Source organism: Elaeis guineensis, chromosome 8, assembly GCF_000442705.2.
Source record: "Elaeis guineensis isolate ETL-2024a chromosome 8, EG11, whole genome shotgun sequence".
In the NCBI taxonomy this organism is placed as follows: domain Eukaryota; kingdom Viridiplantae; phylum Streptophyta; class Magnoliopsida; order Arecales; family Arecaceae; genus Elaeis; species Elaeis guineensis.
This window is the reverse complement of record NC_026000.2, coordinates 134503417-134530075: the sequence shown is the minus strand read 5'-3', so window position 1 is coordinate 134530075 and position 26659 is coordinate 134503417. Positions and strand designations below refer to the sequence as shown.

The 26659-nt window shown below is 37.7% G+C and overlaps 2 protein-coding genes across 2 annotated transcripts; one reads left to right on the top strand and one right to left on the bottom strand.

Annotated features, from left to right (window-relative positions):
• The first annotated feature begins 285 nt into the window (after window positions 1-285).
• On the top strand, window positions 286-6814 carry LOC105052901 (probable cellulose synthase A catalytic subunit 5 [UDP-forming]). Its single transcript, XM_073242900.1, is given in 18 exon segments — window positions 286-603; window positions 739-934; window positions 1048-1259; window positions 1350-1401; window positions 1404-1451; window positions 1606-1777; window positions 2760-3026; window positions 3114-3459; window positions 3557-3700; window positions 3799-3924; window positions 4017-4229; window positions 4353-4638; window positions 5297-5490; window positions 5582-5750; window positions 5753-5905; window positions 5908-5930; window positions 6009-6345; window positions 6348-6814. Coding segments are annotated over 18 exon segments (3264 nt in total). The 5' UTR covers window positions 286-522; the 3' UTR covers window positions 6593-6814.
• Window positions 6815-11688: 4874 nt separating this feature from the next.
• LOC105049520 (chloride channel protein CLC-e) lies at window positions 11689-25660 on the bottom strand. Its single transcript, XM_010929183.3, has 7 exons — window positions 25149-25660; window positions 23757-24144; window positions 17822-18022; window positions 16972-17438; window positions 15010-15564; window positions 12898-13112; window positions 11689-12738 (listed from the first exon to the last, which is right to left on the bottom strand). The coding sequence occupies exons 1-7, from the start codon at window positions 25500-25502 to the stop codon at window positions 12705-12707; spliced, it is 2214 nt and encodes a 737-aa protein (XP_010927485.2). The 5' UTR covers window positions 25503-25660; the 3' UTR covers window positions 11689-12704.
• Window positions 25661-26659: the final 999 nt, after the last annotated feature.

The following is a 26659-nucleotide window of genomic DNA, read 5'->3' as shown; positions in this document are numbered from 1 at the left end:
AATATTCTTATAATTTGTTCTATTATTTTTATCAGTTTAGGTTGCTCCCAATCCCAGCTACTGGCAATAGTATAATTTCGTGCTTTTTTTGGGAATTAAGCTCTATTTCCGCTGGTTGCCAGGGGTTTCTCAAGTTTTTTCACTGAAAGTTGGGTTTTTTATTTTTTCCCCCCTTCACGTCGGTCTCTCTGTCTTTTTCCCACGTCGAGGAGTGGTAAGAAGCAAGGAATAATAAGAGAGAGAAGAGGGCAGGGGCATCCTGCCATCTCTCCCGCAAGGCTTCCCCATCTTAGGGGTACTCTGATGGGGGAACTTTGATATCGGCCCTGGGTGCCAAAAGGGAGCTCCTTTCTCGGAATCGAGGGATAAAAATCACTTCTTGCTTCGGTTCTCGCTCCCATTCCTCGAAAAAGTTTGCATCTTGTAGTTGGTTTGCGGAGAAAATCGGAAGATCGAGAGGGATTTTGGGTTATTTTGGAGTGGAAGGGAAGCATCTCTCCGGCTCTTTCTATTTTCGCGGAGATGGAAGCGAGCGCTGGTCTAGTCGCCGGCTCTCACAACAGGAACGAGCTCGTCGTCATCCGTCGCGACGGGGAATCGGGGGTAAGTGCGGGTCTTCGTGTGGGTTTTAGGGCTTTGTAGGGCCGCTGCATTCTTGGGCTTCGGGTTGAATCAAGCGGAGGGCATTTCAAGGGTTTCTTCTTTTCTCTTCCTCATCCTTTCTTTCTGGTCTTGCAGCCGAAGCCCTTGCACCAACTCAGTGGGCAAATCTGCCAGATTTGTGGCGACGATGTCGGCCTCACCGCCGACGGCGAGCTCTTCGTCGCCTGCAACGAGTGTGCCTTCCCTGTCTGCCGGACTTGCTACGAGTACGAGCGCCAGGAGGGTAGCCAGGTCTGTCCACAATGCAAGACCAGGTTCAAGCGTCTCAAGGGTAAATGCCTGCCTTCGAGATCTTAGTCTTTAATTAAGCTTTTTAATCTCATACAATTTTGCAGCTTTTTTTTTGGTTGTCGCCAAGTCCTTAGGAATTGTTTGTGTTCACAGGGTGTGCTCGAGTTGCTGGCGATGAGGAAGAGGATGACATCGATGATCTTGAGAACGAGTTTAATTTTGCTGGGAGGTCTAAGGAGGACATACAGTACATGGCCGAAGCCATGTTGCAGGGCCACATGAGCTATGGCCGAGGGGGTGATGTCGATATGCCTCAAGTTGTCCACACAATGCCTCAAGTCCCTCTGCTCACCAATGGCGAGATGGTACCCAGCTTGTTTCACTCTTTCCATTGCCAATTGGTTGGATCTTTTTCTCCTGCTGGATTACTCATGAAGGGGTTTTCTTCCTTTCAGGTTGATGATATTCCTCCGGAACAGCACGCTCTCGTCCCTTCCTTCATGGGTGGGGAGGAAAGAGGATTCATCCACTTCCCTTTGCGGATCCCAGTCTTCCAGGTATATGGATTTTACAGTCAAAATTGGATCTTTTGTTCTTAGATTTGCGTAGAAAAAATTTGACAGATGTGCCCTCTTTTGAAGCTTAAGTCCTGATCCACTTGGCATTCTAGTTTATAGTCTCTCACTGAAAAAAAAAAATCTTTTCTTGCAGTGCAACCCCGTTCCATGGATCCTTCTAAGGATCTTGCCGCTTATGGCTATGGAAGTGTGGCATGGAAGGAGAGGATGGAGAATTGGAAGCAGAAGCAGGAGAAAATGCATATGAGGAATGATAATGATGGTAAAGATTGGGATAATGAGGGCGATGGGCCAGATCTACCACTGTAAGCTCCTGAAGCCTCTTTGGTATTAGATAACTTGATGAATCACTTTGAGATTGGTTTATAGTGATGGTGTTTTGTTGTCACCAACTTCCGTAGCCATTTTGCGTTTATTAGATGATAATGTATATTAGACCACAGCAGATCTTGAAAGAGCTTATAGAGTTGAATAGGCCTGGAAATATATCTTTCAGCTGGTTCATTCTGTTACAAATGATAATTGAACTTCATTGCATCAATTTTTTTTTTTGGGGAATAAAATTCCTATGGAGTGCCAGGAACATGGTAGCACAATGGCATATGCCTTACCACTTGATTTTTCTTCTGAAGTTATAGACAATCTGGCACACTTTGTACCTGCAACTCCGTGCATAATTTCTAGATAGCTTAATGATTCTCATAACAACCATGTGAATTCCTATTGTTTTCGCTGTTTGTGTGGTTATGGTCATTTTCATATATCTTTAATTGTTCTGGCTTTTGTGTGGTCATGGACTCTTCAAACCTTCTTCAATTTTTCAATTGAGACCTTCAATTTTTCAAAATAAAGCTTCTCTGGCTTTTCAAAGTGGTAGATGTATATTTTTTATATTTCTTATAGTAGAAATCTATTAAGGGAATGATGGAATGTGGTGGAGACATTGTTCAGGAGGCAATTCATATTTAATGATTTGGCTAGAAACTAGTGGCAGAATGAACTTGTTCAGTGGGCCAAATTTATTTGACCATGACCTGCTGGTTATATGTAATGAAGCAGTGAGGACAGACAGTAGATGTTTTGTCATAATATATGCTATGAATTATTTATGATATTTAGGGCAATGATGATTTCTCATTTGCCATTTTCTTGCATCAAAAATTTAGTTTAACTAATATATGCTTCAATATTGATAAGTTACAATATTCATTTTTTTCCTTTCTGTTTTCTAATTCAAGCTACTGTTCCTGATACTAAAGTATCTGTCTTGGTATTTCTCTTGTCTAGAATGGATGCAGCTAGACAACCATTATCGAGAAAGCTGCCTGTTCCTTCTAGCCAAATCAACCCATACAGAATGATTATCATAATCCGGCTGGTGGTTCTTGGTTTCTTCTTTCATTACCGAATCATGAATCCTACTCCTGATGCATACCCATTGTGGCTCATATCTGTAATCTGTGAAATCTGGTTTGCTATTTCGTGGATTCTTGACCAGTTCCCAAAGTGGAGCCCAATTGAAAGGGAAACTTATCTTGACAGACTGTCATTAAGGTTAGTTGTAGTTACCAGCTTCATTATTCTCATTTGCTTTAGGTAGTTGCTTGAACTATGTGCCTGATTTATTGCATCTCTCTTCAGGTATGAGAAGGAAGGCCAGCCTTCCAAACTAGCTGCAATTGACTTATTTGTGAGTACAGTGGATCCTCTGAAGGAACCTCCTCTTGTCACAGCGAACACTGTTCTCTCCATTCTTGCAGTAGATTACCCAGTTGAGAAAGTATCCTGCTATGTTTCTGATGATGGTGCTGCAATGCTGACATTTGAAGCACTATCTGAAACATCTGAATTTGCAAAGAAATGGGTTCCTTTCTGTAAGAAATACAATGTGGAGCCACGTGCACCAGAATGGTATTTCCAGCAGAAGATAGATTATCTGATGGATAAGGTCTTACCATCATTTGTTAAGGAACGGAGAGCGATGAAGGTATTCAAAAAAGCTGAGTGATCCTTCAATTTTTTTTTCTGTTACAGTTCTGCAATGATTCTTATAATTGATATACTGCATGTTGTTCTGATTGCAGAGAGAATATGAGGAATTCAAGGTACGAATCAATGCTTTGGTTGCAAAAGCTCAAAAGGTTCCAGAGGAAGGGTGGACAATGCAGGATGGAACTCCATGGCCTGGAAATAATGTCCGTGATCATCCGGGATGATTCAGGTCTGCAGTTTATATATTCTTGCATTCAGCCTCTCAAGCAACAATCATTGTTGCTCCTTTCTCCGCAGTTTCAACTGAACATTTCATTGCTATCTGAACTATCAGGTCTTTTTGGGCCAAAGTGGTGGGCATGATATGGAAGGAAACGAACTGCCACGCTTGGTTTATGTCTCTAGAGAAAAAAGGCCTGGGTTCAATCACCACAAGAAGGCTGGTGCTATGAATGCTCTGGTAAAAACCTGTCTGTCATACTTGTTTTTCTTTATTTGATTAATTTAGTGATGACAACTTTCTTTTTTTTTTGCTGTTATTGGTCTTGACAGGTTAGAGTGTCTGCTGTACTCACCAATGCACCTTATCTGTTGAACTTGGATTGTGACCATTACATCAACAACAGCAAGGCCCTAAGAGAGGCAATGTGTTTCATGATGGATCCGCTAGTGGGAAAGAACGTATGCTATGTGCAATTCCCACAGAGGTTTGATGGTATTGATCGACATGATCGATATGCTAACCGAAACATAGTGTTCTTTGATGTAAGCATGAATATTCCAGCTCTTTGACCATCATGTTATTTCCTCTTTTGAATTTTTAGTTTCTGTTTCAATATTTATACACGGGCTATACATGGAAGAATTACACCAAGCTTTATGATACAGATCAACATGAAAGGTCTGGATGGTATTCAAGGGCCAATTTATGTTGGAACTGGATGCGTTTTCAGAAGACAGGCACTTTATGGTTATGATGCTCCAAAGTCTAAGAAGCCACCAACAAGGACTTGCAACTGCTGGCCTAAGTGGTGCTGCTGTGGGTGCTGCTGCTCTGGGAGGAAGAAGAAGAAGAGCACAAAAGCTAAACAGGAAAAGAAAAAGAAGGGTTTCAGGAGAGGAGACAATCAACCGCCTGCATTTACTCTGGAGCGTATTGAAGAGGGCATTGAAGGTATATCTGCATTTTGTTTTTTAACTAAAAAAATTCCTTCACGTTTTGTTATCTGATGAATTGTTCATTGCAATAACCCTGTCTTAGAATCATTGTTTAGATATATATTAGTGACCTGCTGCTTTTTCTTTTTATCTGATGTACCTTTTTCGATTTCTTGTAAACATGTTTTCTGATTACTTATACGTTCAGCACTTTAATGGGTGCTACTTGGTCTAGCATTTAGACAAAAAACAATTAGAATTTGCATTGTCTGTTAAAGAATTTTATGAACTTACAGAAAATGAACTTAAGTAGATAAGCCTCGTCTGTTCCAAATCGCAATAAAGGCTGCTTTATGCATCTACTCTTGCTTTTAAGTTGCACGTAGGAGACTGCTGTGCTCTTAAAGATTATTTGTTAGACCAGATTCACTATACTTTGAAAGTTCTGAAAGTGCTTTGAGCCAAGAATGAGCTGTCCCGTTGAGATCTTTTTGGCTGATGTTTATTTTTTATTGCAATTTTTGCTGATGTTTATTTCTTTATTCCTTCTTTGCATTAGGGATCCCTGTATATAGCATACCGGTAGTACCCAATGTTTGTCAAACATATAAATGTTTGTCCTTGGTCTTTCATTCATAAATTTCAGCTTATTAACTTTCATATAACATTCACAGGAATTGAGAACGAGAAATCAATTCTGTCTGAACAAAAGTTGGAGAAGAAGTTTGGACAGTCTCCTGTTTTTGTAGCTTCTACTTTACTCGAGAATGGTGGGACCCTGAAAGGTGCTACTCCAGCTTCACTGTTGAAGGAAGCTATCCATGTCATTAGCTGTGGCTATGAAGATAAAACAGACTGGGGAAAAGAGGTTATTATTCTGAACGGACATTAATTCTTTGATAATGATCTCCAAATGTCTGAAGATGTGCTCTTAATTAACTGTTCTGTTCTCTATATAGGTTGGTTGGATCTATGGTTCGGTCACAGAAGATATATTGACTGGCTTTAAAATGCACTGTCATGGATGGCGGTCGATCTATTGCGTACCAGACAGGCCTGCATTTAAAGGTTCTGCACCTCTCAATCTTTCGGATCGTCTTCACCAAGTTCTTAGGTGGGCCCTTGGGTCGGTGAAATTTTCTTGAGCAGACATTGCCCTCTCTGGTATGGATATAGGGGTGGGCTGAAATCACTGGAGCGTTTCTCATACATAAATGCTACTGTTTATCCTTGGACATCGATTCCACTTCTGGCTTACTGTACCTTACCTGCTGTTTGCTTGCTCACGGGAAATTTATCACCCCAGAGGTATGATTTTTTGACAATTTAAACAGAACTCCTAATTTTGCATCTGCTCTGCATTCTCACACTCGCTGTTCCCTGCAGCTGAGCAATGTCGCTAGCCTGTGGTTTCTGTCGCTTTTCATATGCATCTTTGCAACGAGTATACTGGAAATGAGGTGGAGTGGCATTGGCATTGATGACTGGTGGAGAAATGAGCAGTTTTGGGTTATTGGAGGTGTTTCTTCGCATCTCTTTGCGGTGTTTCAGGGTCTTTTGAAGGTCCTTGCTGGTATAGATACCAACTTCACTGTGACGTCGAAGGCTGGTGATGATGAAGAGTTTTCGGAGCTCTACACATTTAAATGGACCACATTGCTTATCCCTCCTACCACGCTTCTTATCGTAAACATCATTGGTGTGGTGGCTGGTGTCTCGAATGCGATAACAATGGATATGAATCTTGGGGACCTCTATTTGGCAAGCTCTTCTTCTCATTCTGGGTGATCGTCCACCTTTATCCTTTCCTCAAAGGTCTGGTTGGTCGGCAGAACAGAACACCTACAATCATCATTGTCTGGTCCATTCTCCTTGCCTCCATCTTCTCTCTATTGTGGGTGCGGATTGATCCATTCCTGGCGAAGTCGGATGGCCCTCTTCTGGAGGAGTGTGGATTGGACTGTAACTAAGCACCGACTGGTTGCATTCAGATGCCATGACCTGCAACTTTTCTGTTCCCATAGCACATTACAGAGAGGTAGACATCGTCTGGAGTTTTCCCCAAGTACGAGAAGGAATTCTGTACTCAGCTGTAGATACAAATGCGTGTTGCCCTGCATTTTTTTGTTTCTCCATGGTTTGAGTCCAGCTCTTGGCTCCAGTCAGGAATCAGGAAGTTGGGTCACCCTGTGTAGTTTGTTCTTAGAAGATAGGTGGTCGCAGCTTTAATTCTTTATTACTTGGATGAGATGGGGGAGGAAGGATCAACATTGTCCATGTACCATTGCAGTTGATCTCTATATATTGGTTCTTCACAATAAAGCAGGCCTTGCCTGCAACCTAGACATGAAGAAGGTTGAGAGGAAAAAAAAAAAAAAAGAGAAGTGTTCAGTTGATTCTATTTATTCCATTTTGGCCTACATGTTTATCCCTGCTATCTCGAGCAGTACATTTGCAGATAATGGAAAGCAAGGGGCTAAAAATTGTCATTGCATCAGATGGGAAGATCCCTGTGATTTCATAGGCATGTTTGTAGAGCCTCCATGGGGTCTCCCTTGAGATGCTTCAGGGTGTGTAATAATAGTGTTGTTGTCCTTGTTCACAAGATACTTTTGTAATGATATAGTAATCTAATGTTGCTCCATTTTGTTTCTACTTTGAGATCATGCTCCCATCCATCTTTACTCTTTCTACCTCGCTTGCCATGGTCTGCTGTTCCTTTTTCAAGTTCCTTCAACTCGAGATTCTTACTTGTTGTAATCCATCTCTTTTGGTGTTAAGCCAATAACTTTACAGGCCAGGCATGGACATGGAAGCAATGAACCGTGGATCCTTTTCTTTGATGAGCTGTAGTATGAGTGGATTTTTTTAAAACTTTAAGTGGCATTTGGTACGTAATAAGAATCAGAATAAAATAAAAATTGAAATGATTTGAAATTGAAATCGGAATAATCAAATTTTCAAAATATTTGGTTTATAATCGAAATCGAAATAAAAAATTAAATTCATAGAGGAGAGTAGGAATTGTGTTTTATATACATTGATTCATTTTCATTTGGAAATCAAAATGAGATACTTTTCAACTAAATGATTGGAATGAGAGTCATCCATTTTGATTTTAGATCTCATCTCTTCCAATCAAATATTTCTAAAAGTAGAGAATAAAATTCTTTCAATCAAATATCTTCTAAAAGCAGAGAATGAAACGGCTGGATGGAGTGGTGCCCATGTCTTCTTGTTATCTCATACCCTGTGCTCTCCTTCCTATTGGACCACTGCTTTATATACTCATTTATCTGGAAGTTTTGCTAACCCGTGACCAGAATCGCAGCTTGCTAATTGAGAGTTCAGAAACGGGAAAGCTTTTTCTCTGCCATTCCCCGTGGGAGCTCATTGGTACCCAACCCAACACGTACGTTATCTTCTCAGGTGGTGGTGGGTGATGGCTCGGCATGCATGATGATGGCTCCGGGCCAATGGCCATGCCTTTGGCCCCTCCTATGTGAGACCCTTTACATCATCTGAATCGAGTTAGACGATATGCCTTCTGTGTATTACGTCATTTTGTGGCTTCTCGTGCGTCTGTGGTCACCCACAGTATGCATACCTTATTTTTATTATATTAATATGTTTCCGTTCTCCTCCCAAGGTGTCAAGTGGCCTTGTTCACTGAATCACGGGGATGTACTACTTGACACTTTACGGTGTTCTCGTGTGAGCACGTGTTGGGGTTGGAGTTTGGACCATTCCGAGTCCACGTGAGATGAGGTAGTGTTTTCTACTTCGGGGGCGGTGAACACAACGGTGGGATGGGAAGAACAAAATCACTGCCTTCCCTCGCACTGACAAAAAAAAAAAAAAAAGTCGGTGGTGGGCAGGCGTCCCATGTGACGAGGGGAATTAATTAATTAATCAATTAAATAGGAGGAAATATAAGAGAGAGAGAAGGAAAAAAAAGGCCGAGCCCAAACGAGGGGGAGTGAGTGCACCGGTAAATGATCGAAGGTGATTGGCTTCCCCTTTGGATTCCATTTCTTCATCTCCAAGAGAGGAGAGAGATGGAGGTTTTAGAGATTCCAAAGCATTGAGATCCTGTTTGGGATGACCATTAAAAATTTTAAAGCTCTCGAGGATCCATTTGATTGGAAGTAAAATAGTATAAAAAAATAAATTTAAATTATCATTTTTAATATAAAAAAATAATAAAAAAATTGATGAATCTTATATTTATTTTTGAAAAGAGAAGATAAAATAAATACTATGAGAGATTGGTATTTGATAAATTTTCAAGTGATGGTAATCCATGCTTGACAAAAATACCTCCAATAAAACTGTATGTGTAATCATTAAATTTATCCTAATATATTTTTAAATATATTAAATAAAAAATTTTATAAAAAAATTAATATAAAAATAAAATTATATAAAAAATTATGTAATTATAATTATTATATAAAAACTAATTGAACATGATAATGCTAGCTTAGTATTAAAAAAAAATTATGTTCAAAGATATATTTGTAAATTTGATCATATTTTTATATAGATTTATCTTCAATCAAATATAATAATTTTTTTTAGTATTATTTTTTTTGAAATAATTTTTTCACCAATCAAATATAGTAAAAATTATTTTTTAATTATTTTTTTAGATAAATAATTTTTAAAAATTATTAGATTATCTCATACTCTAACATGCTCCGATCAAACAGATCTTGAAAGTAGAGCTTTCGAAAATAGAGATTTTATAAAATATTATTTATTATTTGATAATTATATTTATAAAATATTTTAAAAATTATTATCTTTTCTTGCACTAATAAAAAAAAAATCGGTGATGGACAAACTTCCTCGGCAATGAAGAGAATTAATTAATTAATCAATTAAATAGGAAAGAATAATAGAGAGAGAAAAAGAGAAGAAAGAAAGCCGAGCCAAAACGAGGGGGAGTGGGTATCAAGGCTTCAATAAAAGTTACGAGCACCGATAAATGATCTACGGTGATCGGCTTCCCCTTGGATTCCATTTCCTCGTCTCCAAGAGAAGCAGCAAAAGGAGGAAGGTGAAGGTTTCGAAGATTCCAAAGCATTGAATCTTCCCGTTCCCGCCACCCTTTTACCATAAAATAAAGATACGAACTACGGATCAATTAGAGAGATATATTATCATAACAAACTCAAAAAATGTAACCAAGCAAACCACATAAACCGCACCTGGACAGTATCCGCCACTTCAAGTGCACATTCCATGTCTTGCCAGCTTTTCAGTCACGAAAAGAGAGACCAAGTCCACCGTCAAGTTCAAAGCTTATTTTACGTGTGCTACAACAAATGCCCATACATAGCCTACAAGTTGACAAGTATGCATATGCCATTGGGTAATGTCTATAGATATTGGCAATAACAATTTCGATCAGTATAGAGAAAGGTGCTGAGCCAGTACATTGTGAAGTCACTGACCTCATATGTTGGTAGTCTGTTGGTGGTTGTATTAGAAATGGGTGTGGCTAGGGGTGAGCACGATCCGATTAATCAAATCATTGCTCAAATTTTTAACTTAAATTAAATTTATCGATTTTTTCAAATCATAAATCGTAATCGATCCGTTTGATATGGTTAACTGATTATTGATTAATTGTATTAAATGAATCGATTAATCGATTAATTAATTTTTTTCATCTATACATAAAAATATTAAATAATTTCATATCATAATAAAATCTTCTTGATAATATCCACCATAATAATATCATAATCTTCATGATAAAATGCATTTATGATAAAATAAAAGACTACAATTGGTGGGTATTGAAGAGTTAGTAAGGAATGAAGCTAAGCATTTTTTAGGTTTTTAAATAAAAAAATTATAATAAAATAAATATGTGAAGCTATAATTCGAACTCTGAGTCCGCCAGTTATCTTTAACAAAAACAACCAAGTCAACTACATATTATATATGAATTATATTTTTTATATATTATATATCTATAATGGTCGGTTCGGTTAATCATTATTTTTTTTTAAAAAAAAATTAAACTCGAACCGAAACTGAAATTTTTTTAAACAATCCAAATCGAAACTGAAACCGACGGTTTAATTAACCATATTTTTTGGACTGATTTTTTGGTTTCGGATCAGTTAATCAATTTTTCGGATATTTTTGCTCACCGCTGAGTGTGGCAATGCTTGCAGCATTTAACATGGTTAATATGTCGCAATCCATTATAAATTGGATCGAGTTACTTTTTCAATAAAATAGTCGAGTTTCAAATTTAAATTTTTGATCCACTTGATAAAAATATCAGATTTGGATTAACATATTTTTGATCTACTCGATGTATCCGATCCAATCTGTATTTCATCTGATTGTCACCTTGATCAGAAATCTATGATCGGATAACTTCTCAAAGTTCGTGGATATGGACTCATATCTAGGCCAAATTATTAATGCGTTTTGCATACATAACTATCCAACAGAAAAAGTTGGCATGCATTTAGGCACCCATTATGCTTTGATTTTGAAGGGACACCTACCTAATTCTTGGTGTTATATGTAGGGTCATCAAGGCAACCGAAGTGACTTGGTGCACACTGTCATGCCCCGAAAGGGGCCACAGGGTGGGAGACAGACAAGTCATGAATATTTCTTAGCCATTCAATGGTTCACGCGTTTGCCCGGAGACAGCTACCCAACTGTCGTCCATTCACATTAATAATTCTAGAAGTCTTGATTTGGTTATGATCCAAAGAGGTGATATTAACACATGCATCATCGCACGAACTGAGCATGACGAGATGTGGTGATACCATGGCCGAAGACTCATTACTCGAGCTTCACTGGAGTACAGCAATCACATGCAATGCCTGAATTGTAGGCCACATGAATGGAGGCATGACTACATGTTGCAGCTGTGTTGCCAAATTTTATATTGTCTCGAGTGACTTCACCAAGCAAGTTTTTTCTTTTCTTCTTCTTCTTCCTCCTCCTTTTTTTTTTTTATTTTTTTATTTTTTATGCAAGGGAAAGTAAGTTTAAGTGTCAAACCTATGGTAATTCAACAAGCAAGTTTAAGTGTCAAATCTATGAGAACGTATCGTAACATGCGGAGATCGTAGAAAATTCATGTGCTAATCACCTGTTTCTAATCTCTGGGGGTTGCAGCTCAACAATGCTCAACAACTATCTCGCTCTAATAAGAGATCTGGACCCACCAACCCTCACAATAATACTACTTTATTATGGTCATCACCAATCAACTAGTATGAACTCATTCTGTCGTGTTTGATTTACAAAACTTGGATAGCAATTTTTGTGACCTGACAACCAGCTATTAACAATCCGTAATTCAGAAGAGCAGAACATGGTCATAACCAACCAAGAGACCCCACTTTGCGGTTCAGGATGTATCTTTCACGTGAAAGAATGATTGATCTTCTTTTATGGTGTTGACCATGGGATTGCACTCCACACACATCTCCAAGCACTCTGAGCTCCATTCATCCACCTACACAGATCTTGGAGCGATCATTGTATGATCCAACGGTGGATTCGCATGAAGGAAGGTGAATCCTCCTTTTGTGCAAAAGATAGAATACCTGTCCCACACTTTGTTGCACCATGCACAATTAAAGTTTGCTTTCAACTTGATATGAAAAAATAAGAGATGTTTTGAATGGAAAGCTGACAGATATTGTGATTCAGGGCGAGAGCATTTCTAAGCATCCAACCTTGTTTGAAGGCAAGTTTGATCTACTATCTTATTAAAGGTACGCATGGACTTTTCTTCAAAAAAAGGAGGATCCTGTATGCATAAGAGAGGTGGTGGACAGCTTTCAGGTAGAACCACTTCTCTGTTAGCACATTGAGCAGTAATGGGCATTGGCAAGCCGCAACTAACGTGCTGAAGATGTTCTGACATGATCAGTTTGTTAAGGAGAAATCAGCAGCAGAGTTTTTGTGGTCAGGCTCCGTTGCGGCTTGCAGCAAATCAACCGAGAGCCGTATTACCTGACAAAACTCTAGTGAAGTTATGGTGCTACTGTTGACTTTTACCTTTTCGGGCTTTCCATCTCTACTGATTCTTTAGTTGCAGAGAAATTCTTTAGCTGCAGCAGCGCTGGATAACATATAGGAAAGGAAAAGCCACAGATATCAGTTGCAGGGGGAAAGAATTTTCTGTGTATCATGGTTGCTAAATTTATAAGATTTAGTACACCTCCCCCCCATGAATGTCTATTACTCCATGGAAACTACAGGGGTTAATCAGGAAAATTACCTGCAAGCAATGCTGATACATTCCCTATCTAGCAGACCAACCAAATCTCTTCTCTCGTGTCTGTTGATGTGCTCTGAAACTACAGGGAGCCGATTCACCCCATGAGCATCCATGATCCTTTCAGCAGTAAGAACTGTCATGTCAGGTGTTGCAGTCCATACTTTACAATTATTTCCCTTCAGGTGGCAGATGTCAGACACCAGAGTCCTGTCTACCTGCTAGACGACAACAATATTAATTGACTACATAAGGGCCAGAGAGAGATCTGTCCGTAGATCTGAACTAATGGCAGTATCTAACAAAAAAACAAGAATTTCATAGTTTGTGACATTATGCCCATGGAACACACCTAGTTTAAGTGGCACCAATGCAATCAATGGAAGAAATGTGGAGTTATTATTGGTCTTTATCTTTTCCCTTTTTGTTTTGTTACAAGAGAAACTGTACATATGAAGGCTAAACATGATTCTCCATTTCAACCAGTGCAAATGGAAAAGAAAGACCACAAGGATGATGCAGATTCAAGCTTCATTTTGTTTAACTCATGGTCTCACAAGCTGGCATAACGTTTATGACAGAGAGATTTAAAATATATTAAATGCCAAAAACAATAGCATGCTGAGATGGAAAAGAGTTGCATATTTCATCATTCCGTGCTTAAGAATTTATGATAGCTTTTCATGACAATGTACCGACAAGGAAGCAAAGGGATACATGACAAGTTTTTACACCTGATGGAATGATATAATCTTAATCCGCCCAAATTTGTCCAGTCCTCCCAAAGACAACATAGCCCTAATCAAAGGACTTAGGGAAAATTATCTAAATCATAACAGGTAATACTTCTATCATATAAAGTTCCCATGGTCCAATTCAGAATGCATAGAGCCCTTTTGATGGACACAACCTCAGAAAATAGGGGTCCTAATGAGGACCTAGTTGAACTACATTCTCTCAGATTAACAATCAATAACACCACTTGTAATGGAGCCACACGATCTAATCCAAATTGCATTTTTACCATTTTCCACATCCTAAGAGAGTCATGTCATCAAGGTAGACATCAACATAAACAAAGACAACAAAATCCAGTTCTCACTACCTTATGTTTTGATTTTCATCCAAGTTCCCATCTAACATGTCTCTTCCTCTGGTGGAAGAACGTGATGCCAGCAGCCCTCAAGTGAACCACGAACTAAGCACGTAAAAACAATTATGAACTAAAATAAGATATCATTTCCAGAATCAAGTTCACATGCAAGCCAGTTCTGGCATGAATCCTCTGAGGAAAGGAGATCAAACAAGGCCACAATCTTAACACATCTCAATACCTTTCAATTTCCACATTCATTAATACCAGAATTTTGTTCTTAACACAATGACACCATTTCAGATTTCACCACAAAGAAATTATAGTCAAATTTTATTCTAAACAATATATAATTGAATCATGTAAATCAAATGGTCAAATATAACAAGGATCTCTCTAAGTGACCATCAACACAAATTTCTCAAAGAAGCAGTTAACAAAGCAACTTATAGCAAGGAGGAAGAGCCGGCTAGTAATTTTACTGATGTAAAAACTCATGATAGGGTACCATGGGAGCATGCTTGGTTGGAGATGCGAATGAAGGACATCAAGTGAGCATAGTGGCACTACTGATATTTTAACACGCCAGGGAACAATGTCAAGCATGTGGCCCACTTGTGCATATAGAATAGGGAGTTCTTAGTGGCCATAGGCCTTCACAAGAACACTTGCAATCCTTGTCTTTTAAACTTTCTACAAACACAACTAAAAGGCATTTCTTGGTGCATGTTACATATATATGAAAGTACTTTTTCATGTGATAAGGAAAAAGTGAGATAAAATAAAATCTAAAAGGGTAAAGGTTAACAAACCTAGTGGACCAAATCTGTCCAGAGTGCAACTAAAGTGGGAGAATATGTTTAGTGATGCAATTGAAATATGGAATCTCAAACAATACACACACACACAGACACAGAGAGAGAGAGAGAGAGAGATAGTCATGCTGGTCCAGCCCAATTGACAGCCATAGCAGGCAAACTGAATTTAAATTAAAAAGTATAAAACATATGTTTTTCTATTACCTCATTTTGCATGACTCTTGTTCTAGTGACTCTGCTGAAGTTTTGGATGTCTTCAAGTTCTAGCAGTCCTACTAAGGAACCATTCTCATCAATAATCACTGCATAAGATTGCTTCTCATCAAGCATTAGAGTGACTGCTTCCACTATTGAAGTGCTCATCAAGACAGTAACATATTTTGTTTTCATAGCTTGTGCAACTGTCATCCTTTCTGCCCAATTTCCGACTCCATCGCCGGCATCATACACACAAAGAGAACTCTCAATCTTGCATAAATCAGCAGTATCAGATGCTTCAGCAGAAACTGCTAGATAATTAACTTCCTGGCTTTGATATAATGGGTCTTTAGGTTGTTGACTGTTTCCTTCTACTTTTAAGTTGTCCAACTTATCTGCAGCATCTCTTTTTTTATTTTGGCTAGATGAGATCCACGATGATAACCCTACAGCTCCAAGCAATGGTAAAACTATGCGATAGTCCTGTGTTAGCTCAAATAGGAGCAGAACTGATGTCAGGGGTACTTGACATACACCTGCCAGAGTAGCAGCCATGCCCACCTGCCAGAAGAAAAAAAAGTTAGTGAAGGACAACAGAGAGAAAACAACCAGTATAAATTGTGTTACATGTATCCTAGTTGGTTGAAGGCTCTATATAACAGTGGCTGGCCCAAGATTTTGTTAAAGGGGCATGTATGTTGTTTTTTCATTTTTTTGGTTTTGTTTGGGTTGGGGGGGGGGGGGAGGGGTGCTGCCTGCAATAAATCAAAAGAACTCCTAATTGTTATCCATCACTAGATATAGATTAATTCTCATTTTTTAAAATCTAAGGTATCAAACTTTTGAGAAGTATATGGTAGAAATAAAAGTATACACAAGTGATACATAAAAGTTGCAACAAAGTTGCATACATACTGAAATGTAACACAATGCCTATGATTTCATTCTACCAGTGCACATCTCCCATAATAGCTATAAGTCCTTTCATGGTCTCACCATCAAGTCACAACCTACACAAAGAACTCGTTGTCTTTTTCTACAATATCCAAGCCATCCTTGTTCATGTAATTATCTAGAATGACAAATAAACCTACTTGCATATTGGTAAAATTCAGTATATAAGAAACCTTTAATTACCATGTATGGTTCCCTTTCGTATGAGTACTGCTTAAAGTGTCCACTTCTATCATTGCTTGTGGCTCATGCTAAATGTGACCAACTCGATGACCCCATTGTAACCCAGATCATGTTGGCCATTCCATGAATCAAAGGAAATCCCAAGATGACATCTTGTACAACCCCATGTTTTCTCTGGCTTATCTTATTACCTTAAGGTAGCAGAAAATTGAAATAAGATTGGTAAAAGATTCTAAGGGTTTCAAAGGATCTGACTTGTCCTCCCTCACCCCAAATCTGGCTCTGCCCATGTCTATATGTACAAGGAAACTGATTAGATTGTATCAACAAGTAGCAGGACAACAGAAGCATGATATATGCATTTATTTGGTTATAAACAATGTAAGAATCATAAATATAATATTGTTAAACACTGCACACACTTTTCTTTTATAAAATGAAATATATGCCTTTCTTTTACTCATGATATCAAACATAGCCTTGCTGAATAATAAATATAATAAAAATGATGAAAGTTTCCTTATAATTGTGCCACTATGCTCATGTATAACCATCTTTTAGAAAAAGGAGGCACCTGATTTCTTGAAAGATTAAGATGTGAAAACATTTATAATACTGAATATCTATGTGCAGTATCAAACATATACCCTGAAGTAATCCATGTGAAATTAAGTACTATTGTATTGCTAACATAGAAATCAAAAGGAAAGGGAAGGAAAATCTAGAGATGAGTTTATACATACAAGACAAGAAAATAATTGAGGCATATTCCTTCAGTATGTTGTCAAAAATAAAATGAAAGTAGACAGATATTTCACATAAAAATGTTACCAGACCATATGCTTGAGGTGATGCCACTTCTAAGATAGAGAGGTGAAACAACGGATTGGGGCCACAGAGTGTTGACCTCATAAATTTTCCATATGCCATCCCTGTTGCTGCACCAATAAAGAGAGATGGTGCATAGTAGCCTCCCACCAATCCAGAAGCTCGACTCAAGGATGTAGCAAGTATTTTTACCCCGACTAACTGAAACAAGATACCAGTGGGGAGGCCATCAACAAAAGGTCGCGATTCCAATAAAATGTCCACATTTTCAAAGCCCCAATATAGAACCTCAGGGTAAGCTAAAGCCATCAAACCAACAGCCAGACCACCCAATGCCGGAAATATGGCCCTTGTAATTCCTGTGGTCCTTTGAAAATTATCAACTACTTCCAAAGCAAATGATGTGCAACCGGAGAGGGTTATTGACACCAACCCGCAAAGGATACCCAGCAAAAGATACAATGGAAGTTCTGAAAATGTATTGAATCACATAAACACCTTCAAATTTTGTCAAGCTCTGTAGCAGGAGAAACATGGCTTAAAAGATAGCATCATTAACTTATTTTCTTCTACCCACTAATAAAGAACTATAGCTTATTTCAAATCACCTTATAGAAAGTAAATTTCAAAAATGGAAGAAAAACAGTTGAAAACAAAATGTGATCATCTAAAACTTAGACATTATCTAAAAACTAATGCATTAGAAAGATTAATTGGTTAATAGATAATTTGAACAATATTCTACAAAACAAGCTTGCTATATTTAAAAATATGAGCCTGACTCCAGAACCTGACTGACAGTACCATGGAATATCTAGCATCCCCTTTGTGTAAACAAAGAAATTGAACTTACCACTTGGAGAACGAAAATCATACTCTGGGACTGTGAAAGCTGGATCAGAACCAAGACCGATTTCTGAAATAACAGATGCTATGACTGAACTGAGTATCACCATGGGTGTTGAATTCGAAAGAGATGAGAATGAATCAGCAGGAGAAGGCCACAAGACAGATTCCACAGCAAAAAAGCATCCAGCAACAGCAGCATTAAAACCTACAATGCACAACATTTACTTAGGCTATAAGCAAAATCATATTCGAGTGAAAATCATAAAACTGATGAAACAATTTGGCAAAGTCCATCAACTACATAAAGTAAACATAGCAACAACCAAACAAGCCTACTTCTTTAATTAGTTTGAGATCGGCTTTATTCTTTTGGTGATAAGAGATCATCTCTATTTTTTGGATCACAAGAGATCATCCCTATAAATCTTTCTTTGGCTCCATTTTTAAATCGCTTGAACTAAAGGAAGAAATAGAAGGCCCTTTGCATATGTCTAGACAACTAAATTTAGCCAATATATCTTTGACTTCCTGACTGAACATCTTACAGAACCTACTAGCACTTGCCAATTAACTTACAGACAAGGTCGCTTGAGGCAGGAGATTGGTTTAGCATTGACTGCCATCCAAACAAGAGAACCCTCCAATATCTTATACACCTCTGTTGTTGATCTATATTCCTTCAAAATATTGTTTTTCATGGCTTCATTACTTGCATTGCTGAGAATAGAAACATGTCCTAAACACTGTTTGTCACTGTTTCATTACTTGCATTGCTGAGACAAGTACACGTGTACACAGGCAACAAATGCATAGTGTTAGAGTTCTTGAAACCTGAAAAGCTTTGAGTTTCATTCGAAATCTTAGATACCACTAGATATTGCTTCTTGGCCTTTTCCACACCTTTTCATGATAGATTTCAATATCTTTTCCCAAATTAACAACATGCGCATGCAACCCCAAAATTCAGCTCCAGCTCAAACACCAATCTTCACTGATCTTCCAATTAAAATTAGATTCCTTAGGAACAAAATATACTGTAAATACTTATAATCAGATTTTCGGGCAGTAATTTTGAAAATTTTGAAAAAAACACACACATTCTGTCCCATTCCTAGCAACAGGAAAGCAAGCCAATTTGCTAACTGAACCATAATTTAGCTCTGTCTATGCATACTGCAAGCCATCCCCAATGGGATCTGCAACAATAAGCCAATCTCTCTGATGGTGATTTGAATACAGAATGGCAAATGGCCTTGAAGTCTACCATAGGAAAGTAACAAGTCAATAAATAGCACCACATACAATATGAAAATGCTACAATTGAGTAGAGAAGACAAAAATATTGCAGATGACAATAGAAAGAGAACAAGCAAGAGAAGGATGGGAGGAAAAGAGATATGGTGCACGATCAAATACCCAACCATGTGGTAATTGAACAAAGTAACTCTAGTGTAGTGTAGTCAAGGTTTGCAATCTCAGTATCAGGTACTGAATCGGTACGTTATCGATTCGGTCTGGTACAGATCAGTATGGTTAACAGTACACCACATCCGATACCAAGACGGCTCTTAAGTCAATTTTCTCACTTTTTGTCTCGGTACATCTCAGTATAGGTCAGTATCAGTATGCACCCTGGTTCACCTTATTATTCCTCGGTACAAGTCAGTGTGGGGCCTACACCGATCTGAATATGATTTTCATACTGGTTCTAACCCAGTATAGTATGATATGCCCCAAACCAAGAAATTCAGGATGATCTAACGGTCCATGGTGTCAGTTATTAAGACACACTACAATGGTATAGCCTATGCTACAAGGCCCCATGAAGGTCCAAGCACATTTAATCAATAAAACAGCACAGTTCCAATATGATTTCCATTATAAATTTATTTTTAAGATTCCTAAACTTGGTGCTCTTCAATTGTTAACCATCAATTAAAACTAGCACTATGCATGTTATGGGATGTTATATTTAATACAAGCACATGATTTTAATTAAAGATTTGGTCAATGCAGGTCTCTTGTTTTTCTTTCTTAAAGACTATATACTGAACCAAAAGGGGTATAATTTTAAACAGTAGACACATGGTGGTACCTTTAGACCAACAGAAAAGAAGCCAGCGGCCAAAAATGTGATTCCTTCTGCGATACAAAGGGGAGGAGGAAAAAGGTGAAATTTCAGCACTTTGTTTGAATCTAAAACTGCCAAAATATTTAAATCAAGTTCTATGTTTTTTGTAAGAAATGATAGCATTCTAGAGGCAAGAAGTGGGTTGGGCCAATATGAATCTGATAATTTCACATCTGTAGCTTGATATTCAGACCCACACGTTAGGTACTGTTTTTAAGCCAAGAAGCAGAATTTCACTAGGTGGGTTATTGACCCAGAAAATTAAATCCAATCCGATTAAACCAGATAAGAATTACTTAGATGGAACAAAAAGTAAGTTTAGGTTCCAGCTTATAGATATTAAATCCAATTTCAGCCTGGCCTACAAAAGAACACAGCTAAGCCAATCTTGCCAAGTGAATCCATCAAAATTTGGTTCAAGTCCAGCACATTAGTTAGCTGCAAATAGACCTAGGGTAACTTAGTTATCTGACAAGGTATTGGAGATCAATGATAGTTCAGCGAAACTTATCAAGAATGATATGAAAACAGAAGATTCTATGGCAACTTGTTTCATATTGTGAATGGGAAAATAATATTGTGTCGTAAAGCAACAAACTGGAATTCTAATTTCATGAAATCCAGGAGTAAATAATCGTATGTTGCACTGTGTCACAGAAACAAAAGAGAAATATATGTTTACAAAGGACTTGTACCTATAAGCAAGATGACACACCATGCTTGCATATATGAAATCCATGCACAAACTATCATGAAAAATCTACGTAAAAAGTTAAATGCAAAAAGGGGAAAAAATCAGTCATGACTTGTGAGCATAGCATATGAACATTTGCGGCTATGCTGTGAATAAATATATAGAGCACAACTATGAGAAGTATGGTTTGCTGAATCGGAACAAACTGCCTGGTTCACCCGTATCGAGTGAAACCGTTCTAGGCCGGCTCGATTTGGCCCTATTTTTTGAAACCACCCCCAAACCATCCGTACCATACTAAAACGAAGCGTACCAAGATAAAAATTGAAAAAAATGGTTTAACTTGGTTTGCTGAATCAGACTGAACCGTCTGGTTCACCCTGTACCAAGCTAAACCGGCCGCCGATCAGTACAGGTCTCAGTAGTGCTTCTGTAGACCTTGATGAGAAGATTCCATGTTTGCATATATGAAATCCTTGTTCAAACTATTATGCCAAATCCATGCAAGGCTTGTGTGAATGAAGAAAACTGACATATGCATATAGCAATATTACAATGTGTGCTATAGTACTAAAAACAAAGTTTAAGTTTTGACTTAAGCCAAAATTTGGTTTCAGCTAGATTCAAGCCGAAACTGACCTAAAGTTTTGGGTTCCCACCAATCATCCATTTTCAAAGGTTTCAACTAGTTTTAGCTGAACTCACATGAAGTAATATGAACAGTATTTTTTAATTATTTTGCCTCTAGTATCAATTTATGACCATTTATTCATTTTCTCAAGTAGTGTTATTCTGGGTCCTTTTTTTTTTTTTGAGATAAAAAGAAGGAATTCTAGCTTACAGTAGCATGTCTTGTCTGAATTACTCATTCCACTAATCATCGACAATTGAAGCCTTCAATTTTATGCATAAATATGTATAAATAAATAAATAGATATATATCCGCCTAAGCCGCAGAAATATATAGGTAAATGAAGAAAAAAGATTACTTAAGATTGATAAAATATATAATAAAATAAAAATACAAGGAAAAGATCATCTGAACATATTTTTTTTTTACTCAAAAATTTAAGGGTGGAATTAACATAAATAATATGTTATTCAGCATTTGGATAACAGCTGCCTAGGAGTGCTACTATTGACTCATAAGTTATAAATCTAACCTTGAGAACAATTTTATTAGATTAAACATACATTTACTACAAGTTTTGAGAATATTGGAAGCAACTAGCAGTCTCGTTTCAAGAAATTCAAGATAAAGTTTTTTTTTTTAGATCTATGAGATTTTTTTTAAAATTTTGAGAGATTTTGTAAGGAAAAAGAAGATAGAAGAGCATATGAAGTCAATCAAGCTGCCCCTCCCCCTATCCTAAGTAGGGTATTTACAATAATTGAGCTTGGAATTACATTTGAGGATCTTATAAGAAGTTAGATTAGCTATATCTAATTGCAATCTTATTATTAAACTTTATATTTATATGTTGGGTATTTAGTATTTGATAGTTGATAGCATGGTAAATTTGTTAATCATGTAACAAGTTTTTGTATAGGGTTTGCAATCTCGATACTGGAACCCATACCGGTACCATCTTGGTGTAGTGTTGCTATGATTGTTATGAGGGTTGGTTTGGCATACCGATAATCAGTACACCTTCATACTGTGTACCAATTCGGTATTACTATGGTACACTATGCTTGGTATGAACCGATATGGACCAATATGTTGTGCCATGTGCTTGTACATTTGCTGTTTTATACATATATTTTTGGTCATATACATATTTATTTACTGATTTATCAGATAACAGGATTTATCAAACAACTCAATTATAAGTCATACTTCAACTGCAACATAATTTTCAAGCATTTTATTTATAATTTTTTTATGGTCCCAAACTTTTACTCTGGAGCACTGAACCATACATCCAATAAGTCCAAAAAATATGTACTCTAAATTTTTGTGATATGTGTTTTATTGTCTTGCTATCATTTTCTATCATTTTTTTCTTGTCTTCAGAAATTCAAAACTTCAATTAAACAACAGAAAACAAAGCACAACAAGCTTAATGAAACCAATCCGAGATTGGGTTTCAACACCTTGATTAAGTACATGTTAGCTATTAAATTCTTTTTAAAAGCTCTCTTCAGTCTTCTCCATTGACTTTAGAAATTTAAACATCCCATAATGGCAAACGATACTTTAGCGTATCATCTACCTTCCCAAAAAAGATGATGTGAAAGCCATTAACTGATCAGCAGATTGTGCAAAAGCCATCATTAATTATATTTATTATATTTTTAATCATGTAACAGCTACACTTTGGCGATGACACTTGTATATTTACTAAAAATCTATCTAACAAGAGAAAGTGACATCAGTCATCCCCAATTCTGCTTGAGACTTTAAAAACTTTTGAAAGTATTTGCTTAAAATGGAGAATCAAAGTTAAAATAGATGGCACTGAAAGCAACCATCCTTTTTCTTGGAAACCAAAAGCAAGTGACATATTCAAGAACGAATAACTGATCTAATCATGAGTTTTCTCAAAATCAAAATGATAAAAATGTTTTTGTGAATAATATAAAGTCTAAATATCAATACTCAAAAATAAGACAAAGTCTTAAAAGTTCTTGTTTCTCTTTGCAGAATATTTTTTGGAGAAAACTTTTTATATGATATTTAATATGTGAAAAACTAAGTAGCAAATACATCGACCCATTCAATCAAGATCATCCAAAAACAGAAGGTGTTCCAGCTTGTGAGTGATCCTTATCTCATGAGAGAAATTTCATTCCCAAATTCCTTGTCACATGTCTGAATGGCAGAACAATTATACTATGTTTTGTATAAGGTGTAGATACACTTTATAAGGTAATTATAACATGTTAGAGTATTTACAGAAGAAAAATGGCTACTGATAGAATCAGCAAATACGTAGGTAAAACAAAGGTTTATAATATGCCTGTTCCATGTTATATTGGCTATCAAACATGTCTCATGTGTTCAGGATGGACCATCTCCTGCAATAGGTTTAGGTTAAAGGATGCAGAATTCTGATGACAGCTTTTACATAAACAGAAAACATGCAAGAGCACCAAAGATAGAAAAAGGACCTGATGAAATTCCAGCTGCAGATCCAGAAGCTATTAGAGACAACCTTTTATCCCCACGCCACTCAAAAACATGACCAACTCCTTTGGCTATGGAAGAACCTATTTCAACACTAGGACCCTCAGGCCCTAGGGAATTCCCAGTTCCAAGAGTAACAGAAGCAGCTATGGCCTTCAAGAATGGTCTCAATGCACCCCTTAAGTTAGATAGCATTCCCTCTGATGGGGCTTGCAAAGAACTTTGTAGGCTGTTCAACATGCCAACTATCACACCCCCACAAAGAGGTACCAGTACCACTTTCTGCCAAACTTCCTCAAGAGGCTCCTCCCTCAACCATGAGGTGCCCCGAGAAGGTAAACCATCCCAAAAGAAGTCCCGTATTTCATGCACCTAAGGAAAAAAAGAGACAAATTTTTAACACCAAAACAAGTTTGCAATACCAATTTCAAAAGGGGCAGAAATAACCTAAAGCCAGGAAGCTAATTTATGATTTCAATTAGCATTCATGGTGTCATGATTTGTTTTTAAGTTGATGACATAATGTTGCATCGAGTTTCAAATTTTTCTTGGATACGCTTGACTACAATACACCGATTCTTAACCCAACTATCTGGCCATTCACTAACATCACATCTGATGACCTTCTGAGGGCAAGCCTTGGCGCAATGTTATGGTTGCTCCATTGTGACATGTGCATCATGGGTTCGAGACATAGAAACAACCTCTCCACAAGGGTAAGGCTGACCACAGTTGACCCTCCCTAGACCCTCTAGTAGTGGGAGCCATGTGTGCTAGTCCACCCTTTAAATCTAATGACCTTCTTCACAGAACCATCTTCGGTTACTTCTGTCAAGACTTCACTTAAAGTTCTTCTGGATGCCTCACTGTGACCACTACTTAGTACCGTACGTTTTGGCATCAGAAAATCCACTTCCTAGCAGTACACTTACATGCACACCAAGCCTCCCATTTGCCCAACACTCGAACAAGATACTGTGGCAATGCAAGCATGCATTGTATTGATTTTACTGCGTTCTCATTTCCTGTGTCATCTGCGTGAACATCAACTTTTCATATGGATCAATTTCGAACTTCTTTACGGTTGACAAAAATATCTTTCCTCAGGAAAAAAAAAAAGGGTTCATGTTCTCATTATATTTCTTGTTCGCAATTATTGCAATGATGCCAGAGATGAGGAAAGAAGAAAATAAACTCCAACAAGCAATAATGGCTCCTTCCACTCATATATTCTTTACGGAAATCAATAACAACGAAAAACAAAAACTTTTTCCTTTAGTTTTCGGAAGGTAGACGGATCAGATATGGATAGAGAAATTAGCAAACGTAGGGTATGGCAATTAATTTTAGAAAGCGCGGAGAGATAATTCGCCTACGGCATTGTTGAAGAGGACGACTCCAATGCCGGTGAGGAGGCCGACGACGCAGGCGGCGATTGTGACGAAATCCCTGGTGGGCATCGAATCCTCTATGGCGGTAGCCATCCCGCTCCCAAACTTCCCTTCCTCGGCGACATCTCCACCCAATCTCTCTTCTTGCTCTCTACCCGTGCTGGAATTGGACTCTCTGGATCCGGGAAGGCTGGCCAGAGACGCAACGCTTGAGCTGCGTCTTGGAAGGAACCAAGAAGAAGAGGAGGAGGAGGAGGAAAAGGAGGGAAGAGGAGGGATGGGAGTTTTGGGTAAAGGGCGGAGGGGAGAAGATACTCTGATGCAGAGCGCCAAAGCCATCTTTGCTCAAAAATAGATTGATTAATAATATACTATGGAGGAGAAGAGGATTTGTTTATTTCTTCTTTCTCTTCTAAGAGAATGACGAGGGGTGTGGATAAGGCTTAGGCGATGCTGCCCGCTGCCGCTGCCGCTGGAGAAGAACGGAAAGGAAGAGTACTCCAGGGAAGATGCACAGGCTCCTGCAACCGTTGGATCTCTCCAGGGACAATTGCATTCGCACCGATGGATCGAGATCCAATGGTTGTCGAAGCCTTCATTGGACGTGCGGCGGCAGCCATTCCGTCTTCGGTTGGGTTGTTAGGATTTTTTTTAAAATAATAATTAAAATTTTAAATTTTTAAAATTTATAAATAAAATTTTAGGCGGACAATAAGCACCCCATCATTTTTTTTTTTTTTTTTATATACAACGGATGATAACACCAATTTGATATGAAAGCAGTCCAAAAAATTAAGATACAGAAAATCTCATAGTACCAATGAACCGTCATCTCTCTGCTTCTACAATCAATCACCGAAATACTAAACAATAAAAATCGCCACCCAATCTACTGCAGTATTTACCTCTCTATAGATATGTCAGATTTACACTGTAAATTGGTGAAGAAAAATTCAGACATCTCGAATAAATGGATAAACCTCGAGCAGCTTGACATCTTTCTAAATCTAAAAAATAATGATAGCAGAATCATCCTCCAGAAAGATCTTCTTAGCATGAAGTTACTGTCTAATAAAAATGACGTCAGTCCAAACAACATAAAGCTCTGTCGTTGGAATTGAAGGTTTGAAAAAATTAGACCCATCAGCCACCAAAAATCTTCTATCCGATCCATGGGTGACGAATGCCATTCTGCATCTTTCGTTTTTGATACTGTCATCAAAGTTAACTTTAATAAATTTTGGAGGAAGAGGCTTTCAAAAAATAGATAGAATCCAATGGCTCGCTGCCGAGGCACACAGAGCGCTTCAAAAATTATTTTTTTTAATATAAAAATTAAAAAAAAAGAAAAGAATCTTTTGGTGGGATATTTTCAAAAGTCAATATTTAGAGTTTCACAGCCACCATCCTCTACCATGAAAAATGCAGTAAATTTACAAAGGTACCCATCATATGTGCCAAGTGTTGCTCAGTATTTATATATGCTAAGTGTTACT

Excerpts from the sequence above, each read along its gene's own strand:
- LOC105049520 (XM_010929183.3), bottom strand. The coding sequence starts at position 25,502 with ATGGCTTTGGCGCTCTGCATCAGAGTATCTTCTCCCCTCCGCCCTTTA. Across the intron at positions 24,145-25,148 it reads TCGTCCTCTTCAACAATGCC|GTGCATGAAATACGGGACTT; the intron begins GTAGGCGAATTA and ends TTTTTTCCTTAG. Across the intron at positions 15,565-16,971 it reads CACCTCAAGCATATGGTCTG|GTGGGCATGGCTGCTACTCT; the intron begins GTAACATTTTTA and ends TTCTTCTGGCAG.